Source organism: Parus major, chromosome 26 (genome assembly GCF_001522545.3).
Source record: "Parus major isolate Abel chromosome 26, Parus_major1.1, whole genome shotgun sequence".
Taxonomy (NCBI): Eukaryota; Metazoa; Chordata; class Aves; order Passeriformes; family Paridae; genus Parus; species Parus major.
Genome location: NC_031795.1, coordinates 2,481,226 through 2,487,622, shown reverse-complemented (window position 1 = coordinate 2,487,622; position 6,397 = coordinate 2,481,226). Strand labels below are relative to the sequence as shown.

At 50.3% G+C, this 6,397-nt stretch overlaps 2 protein-coding genes across 5 annotated transcripts in view; both read right to left on the bottom strand.

The window, feature by feature from the left end:
- The window catches only part of CSDE1 (cold shock domain containing E1), a 20,125-nt gene extending 19,878 nt beyond the window's left edge, over window positions 1-247 (bottom strand). For 2 of the 3 annotated variants that reach the window (XM_015650757.3, XM_015650759.3), the window contains exon 1: window positions 131-247. The gene's annotated coding sequence lies outside the window, so the exon portion shown is untranslated. The remainder of the gene's footprint in view (window positions 1-130) is intronic. The other variant, XM_033519880.1, reaches the window with a different exon arrangement.
- Window positions 248-1,469: 1,222 nt separating this feature from the next.
- Window positions 1,470-6,164, bottom strand: SIKE1 (suppressor of IKBKE 1). Of its 2 annotated transcripts, XR_001525083.2 has the most exons (6): window positions 5,853-6,158; window positions 5,670-5,775; window positions 5,231-5,373; window positions 4,460-4,566; window positions 3,250-3,363; window positions 2,750-2,810 (listed from the first exon to the last, which is right to left on the bottom strand). XR_001525083.2 is itself a non-coding variant. In XM_015650932.2 (5 exons), exons 1-5 carry the CDS (start codon window positions 6,009-6,011, stop codon window positions 2,721-2,723), a joined length of 612 nt encoding a protein of 203 aa, XP_015506418.1. In that variant the 5' UTR covers window positions 6,012-6,164; the 3' UTR covers window positions 1,470-2,720. The 2 variants fall into 2 exon arrangements, 1 of the variants encoding a protein (XP_015506418.1); XM_015650932.2 differs by lacking the exon at window positions 4,460-4,566 and having other exon boundaries at window positions 1,470-2,810; window positions 5,853-6,164.
- Between the last annotated feature and the right edge of the window lie 233 nt (window positions 6,165-6,397).

Sequence of the window (6,397 nt, the reverse complement as noted above, 5' to 3'; positions counted from 1 at the left end):
CGCGCACAACCCCGGCGAGGCTCCCGGCGGGCTGCCCCGGTGCGGGCGGAGATGCACGGGCGAGGGTCCCGCGGCGCCCGGAGCCCGCCGGGGTGGGCAGGAGTGGCGGCGGCGCCCGGCCTGCACTCACCCCAACAGCTCAGCGCCCCCGCTCCAGCGCCGCCATGAGCAGCACGGCACGGCACGTAGGAGAGAAATCACGGCGCTCTCGCGAGAGCCGCCCGCGGACAGTGGGGGAAGGGGCGGGGTCGCGCGTGCGCGCCCAGAGCCCGGTGGGTGGCGCTCGCGGGCACGCGCCAGAGGGGATTGGAGGGGGGGGAATGGGGGGGGGAAGATGGGGGGCAGTGCCCCCTTGTGGCCTGGGGAGGGAGAAACGGCTGAGGGAAGACCTCAATAAAGGGAGAGAAACGCAGTAAGGCGAAGGGGAACCCCGGCTGATGGCACAGAGCCCCGGCTGAGGGGAGAGAGAGAAAGAAAAAACCGCGGCTGAGAGGGGACAGAGCCCTGGCTGAAGAGTAGGGAGTGAACTCCGGCGGAAAGAGGGAGAGCTCGGCCCGGGCCAGGGCAGCGGGCACGCTCCAGGCCCTCAGGATCCCGCGCCCTGTGCGGGGACACAACCCGGTGTGTCGGTGTTGGGCAGGCAGAGCTCGAGGGAGGGACACGAGCCTTGCGCTCGCTGAAGCTCCCACCCAGCTAAAGGATCAGAGCGAGATGCATTGCCGACAAGGCAGAACATTTCCAGCCCTGAAGCTCCAGTCCCGTTTCCTGCACAAGTGGAGCAAGTTCTGAAAATGCCCAGCAGCCCTCGGGAGCCGCGTACAACGGTCCATTCACAGTCAGATTCCGGTTACAGATCCAGAATGGGACAGGAGAAAATGGAACATGGAGCTGTAGCGGGGCTGCATAGGATGGATCTCAGGGAAGTTTCTTTCCCCAGAGGGTGTTGGCACTGCCCAGGCTCCTTAGGGAATGGGCACAGCCCTGCCAGAGCTCCAGGAGAGTTTGGACACCGTTCCAGGGATGCCCAGGGTAGGATTTGGGGTGTTTATGCAGGGCAGAGGTTGGACTCGATCCTTGTGGGTCCCTTCCAGCTCAACTTGAAACGTATTTCAACTTCCCTTGCCAATTTTCACCTGCTACTAATCAACAATAAACTCCCAACAACTGCTGTTTAGTTTCTGGGTTTTTTTCTGGCTGCACAGCAAAGTCCCAGTTTCTTGGGTTTGTCCATATTTTTTGTCTTTTGGTGTGGGACTTGTGGAGTGATTTGGGGAAGAGTTGTGCTCTGATGTTACTCTACACTGAGAGAGTGAAGATAAAAATGAATCTGGCATTCTGGATGATGTTAATTTAAAAAAAGAAAATTCAACATTTTGGTCATTGTAGTACTTCACTTAGGTGCAAAAGGCTTGGGAATAAGCAGAATACATGGAATTCTCCCAGGACTCATAAAACAGAAAACACTTGAGTATTTCTCACTGGGTTCTTTTATTCCCTCTTGAACAATTTCTAATAGAAAAGGATTGTATACAAGAGCACTCCTGTACAGAAATCCCTTATATCTACCAGTCTTGCTGGGAATTCCAAATGTTCACAACATCTCCAGTGTTCACTGTCTCTCAGTAAGCACAGGAACGAGTTACCTTCTGTATCTATCAAAAGTCTCACCTGGGAAAAAGTGGCATTAAAAATTTAAGCTAATAGTGGAAATGAGATGTTTACCATTCTTGGAAGATTATTCTTAGATGACAGGTAGGACAGAAATCTTTCATATAAAAAGTGTCATTAAAAATACCACCCTACTTAGAAACTCCTGTAACACTCTAATTCCACTCAATACAGGACCTGCAGTAACTGTGAAACATGTGTCACCAGACTCACCTGTGACGTGACATTAAAATTCTCTGTATGGGGGTGTTTTGGTTTGCTTTTAAGGCAGATCTGAACTCCCTCTGCCTGAAGCCAAATTTGTGGGAGGCCAGAGAGCTTTGATCTGCAGGTGCTGTGCACTGGCAGGCTCTGAGCACACCAACAGAGCAGGGCTGGCTGATAACTGGGAGCACCAGGAAGACTGGGACAGGTCTATCAAAACAGATTAATCCTTCAAATACACATGTGTCAGGAAGGGTCGTTAACTCCAATCTTCACCCCTAAAACAAAGTTAAGTTTGCTCTGAATAGGAGTGACTCCTTCAAGTGCTCTGCTGGCATCTGCTGTTCTCTCAGCAGTGGCCAGGTGACAAAGTCAGGCCAGCCAGACACCGAGGGTCACTCACTCTGCAGAGCCCAGCTGCCCTGTGCAGCCAGAGCAAACCACATCCCTGCCTCTCACACTGTGGTTTCTCAGTCATCTCCTATTCCTTCTATCAAGCACAATAATCACAACCTGCATTACATTCTCTAGCTAGGGACAAGGAGGATTTAAGAGCCATCTGCACAGCTGGAATTATTAACTAAAGCTCATAAAAAATAACAAAGGGAGAGGAAATGAACCATCACAAGGGAGGACACATGAAATACTTCAATGTTAAGCATCCGACTGCTGCAGGTACTAAGAGCAGGGTGCAAGCTTTTGCCATCAGCACTTCAGAAAAATGCAGAGAAAACAGCCCACACACTTTAAAGATAAAACAAATATACAAGGAAACACCTGAAACAACAAATCCTTGTCAGGTAGTTTCAAAACAGTCTCTGAAGGCTTGGAGATAAGGTTTTTGTGGCCTAAGCTTCACAGTCTGGCAGATCTTCTCTCCCCACCTCGAAGGACTCTTTGCTGATCGACAGCAGCTCACGCAGCTCTTTGTTTTCAAGCTGCAAAATCAACATTTTTGCTGAAGTAGAAATGAGCTAATTCACAACTAAAGAACTATCACACAAAGGTGCTAATATGTAGTTAAAAGATGTTAATCTTTAGAGTCTCTCTCCTTCACAGATACATAAAGTTCGGACATTACAGTTTGTAATGCAAGCATTAATACAGTGCTGGCATACTAGGAACCACATAATTTAAACCTTATCTTCTTCTGGCTTAATTTATTTATATAAAGAGATACATAAAAAGGATACAAACACTAAGAACTTGAAAATAAACAAACATGTTTTTCATTTCCTAACCCCATCCCCAAACTTTTAGTGTTGTAAAACACTAAATCTAAAATAACTGTTTTGTTGACACAAACACAGAAAATACAGAGAAAGTCTAGAGACACCCAAAGCTCAATTTATCTTCAGCAACTGGCTCTGTTCTTACCTCCAACTGAGCCAGTTTCTCCTGAACTTTAAAGAACTGCTCGTCATCCACCTGAACAGCTTTTCTCATCACCTCTCCCATCTCACATATTCTGTCTATTTGACTTTCAATTTCCTGAAAGACATGAAATTGATACATTCAGTAAGTTCAGGCAAAAGCAACAGTCACAATTTATCCCTTCTAAATCACTTACTTCCATTTTCCTGATTTTGGATTCTTTCTGTTTTAAATTTTAATCCTTTCCTCCCAAGCACTTGCAAGCCTTTCTACCTTGTATACTTAAGGATAAGATCTTGTACCTTACTGTCCTTTATCAGCAGTCCTGTATCAGTGAAAACAGTGAATAGAGACACAGCAACCAGCAAGATAAGGCACCCTGACTTAAAGGGAAATAATTTCAAGTGTGCCAAGGTCTGAGACAGTAGATTCAGGCTCATGTGAACATGATTAGTAGGCAGTAAATTTTATACTGCTTTATTAGAAAAGCCTGACTGAATTTATAAAGACACCAAAAATAAAACCAAAGAAGACTTCAAGTGTGGAGTAAACAGCCCTATCTCAGCAGGATATCAAGCAATAAAACTAAATCAAGTAAGACCAGAACTTCCTGAGGCAGATTTTTACAGAATCTGTCTAGATACAGCAATAATCCTCTGGAAGATGCATTTTGCTGAAGCTCAGAAATGCACATGGAACAAACACTGACAAATTCCAATATGGAGCAAGAGCTCCTGCTTGAAGAGCAATAGAGCACATAATCTGAGAGGGTGGAGTTTAAGTGCCCATAGTTCTCTACTGCCTCTGGAAGATAAATTTATCACAGAGCAGAGGATTCAGTTTGAAACTCAATTATTGATAAAGTATGTAAACAAATTAGAGCATCCAGAAGAGAGGTGGAAGACACAAAGACTTTGGGGAAGAAAGATTATTATTTTTCTAAAGAGGAAGATGGTTATACTAAGAATGCAGTTCTTTTAAAGACATCATGAGTTTCTTATTGCTCTCAAAATGGGGGGGGGAGGAAAAAACTCAAGGACTTAATCTGAAGTACAGAAGGCTTTGCCTAGACATTGAGATAGTCAAGGGATATCCCTCAAAGGGTTCCTTCAGAACCTTTTCAGCTCTGCATTGTCAAATTTGGTTCAAATGTAAAAGCTTGATAAACAGCAATTTGTGCACTCAGGGAGGCATTGGTAGCTACACCACTTACCTTCAGAGGAGTTAAGCAACTCAGAAAAGAGAACCAGTGAGTTGCCACATATCAGTGCAAAGAAATACATGGGAAGAGTTAGGCTGGCTCCAGTTCTGATGAAAAAACTACAAGATATGAGATGTCACTGGGTTGAACCAACCTGCTGCTCTCTAATCAGATAAAAATGCATTTTAAAAAATGCCTATAACAATTCCTAAGTTTTAAATAGAAATTTAATGATATTTTATTATTACTAGATACCTAAATATGAAACAGGCAGCAGTTATCAGCAGCCACATCTCAGAGTTCTGAAATCACTGAGCCCAATGTGTACAAAGGTACACTTTAGGCCACCGCACAGAGTATCTGGATTTAAAAACACTAGGGAGTGAAATCTCTTAAGAACTAAACATACAGCTCACAGAGTTTAGGAGGTTATTTTGCCCTCTGTTACAGCTACTGAACAGGAATGATAACAACTTGGACATCTTTGACTTTACTGCAGAGGATCAAGTGCATTAAGCTTAACCCAGGGAAGTCACCACCAGGTTGAAAGAAAAAGCCTCCACCTGGGCTGTGAAGGGGTTGTGCCTTTCAGTGTCATCTGGGACAGCTGTTACAACCTTTGTGCTCTGAAAGGAACAGATGGGAAAATACTAGCAGAGCGAGTCAAGATTTGGAGAAAATGTACTTTGGAGCACAGACATTGCAGGAATAGAAACAAAGAGTGCACGACAGCGAGCAGGAGACAGGGGTCTTGAGCACTCTCGTGTCCCCATCCCACCTTACCCCGGAATTAGCCTGATGGACTTTCAAGGCTGGTTCTGCCTCTTCACGCTTTCTCCCTTCCAGCAGCTGTAACATCTGCTTCCTGTACTTGCTCATGATGAGTTCTAGGGCGTCCTGGTGCTCCTCCAGTGAGACCCAGAGCTCTGCAGAATACAGCCCGTCACGGCCACGAGCGGCAGCCACAGCAGGAGCCCCGAGACGCTCGCTGGGTACCAGCTGCGGGCGGGGCCGCCGCTGCCCCATCGCTCCCCGGCCCGGCACTGCCCGGATCCCCTCGGCCGAGGAGACTCCGTGACCCGCGACCCAGCGGGACATCCAGCCATTCTGCCACAGGCTACACAGACACACTTCTGCTCTCCTCAACAAGTCCCTCCCGCCGGGACAACCCCGCACGCCGGGTGCACATCACCCGCCAGGATCCGCGCTCGGCCCCGCTCACCCCTGTTCTCCTGCTGCAGGTCGCGGATCTGAGTGTTCTCTTGAGCCAGCACCACGTGCGGCCGCAGCCGGGACGGATCGGGTCGCTCCGCCGCAGGGCCCGGGCCCTGCCGAGGAGACATAGGGGGTCGGTCCGGCCGCCTCGGGCCTACCGAAACGAGAGGGTCGATCCGGCCGCGCTCACCTGGTCGGCGCAGCCCGCGCCCGCCTCCCGCATGGCGGCCACGCGCCGGTGCAGCACGGCCGACTGGTCGATGAGCGACTCGGCCGCCGTGTCGTGCTCCTTCAACCGCTCCAGCAGCGTTCGCGCGTCCGTCAGGATCTTATCGATGCTGCAACTCATGGCGGGCGGCGCTGCTCAGCCCCGCGGCGGGCCCATGTCCCTCACGGCCCCACCGCCGCTCTGCCCCCGCAGCCGCTCTCGGCCCCGCTCCGGCCCCGCCGCCGGGCGCGGGCGGACGCGAACCCGCGGGGCCCGGACACCGCTTCCGCCCGCGGCCACAGCGCCGCCAGTGCGCAGGCGCGGGCCGGCGCGAGCCCGCCGATCGGCCGAGCGTTCGCCTGGCGGCGCCAGAGCGCCGCGGCAGGGCAGGGGGGCGGGGCCGAGGCCGGTCGAGGGGCGGAGCCAACCTGCGGGACCGGGGCTACCCTCGCCGTGCCCGGGGGAAGCTCGAAGCCTTGGAGCGTTCGCTGACTTTGGGGCGTTTTGGCGTGAGGGGACACCGCGCC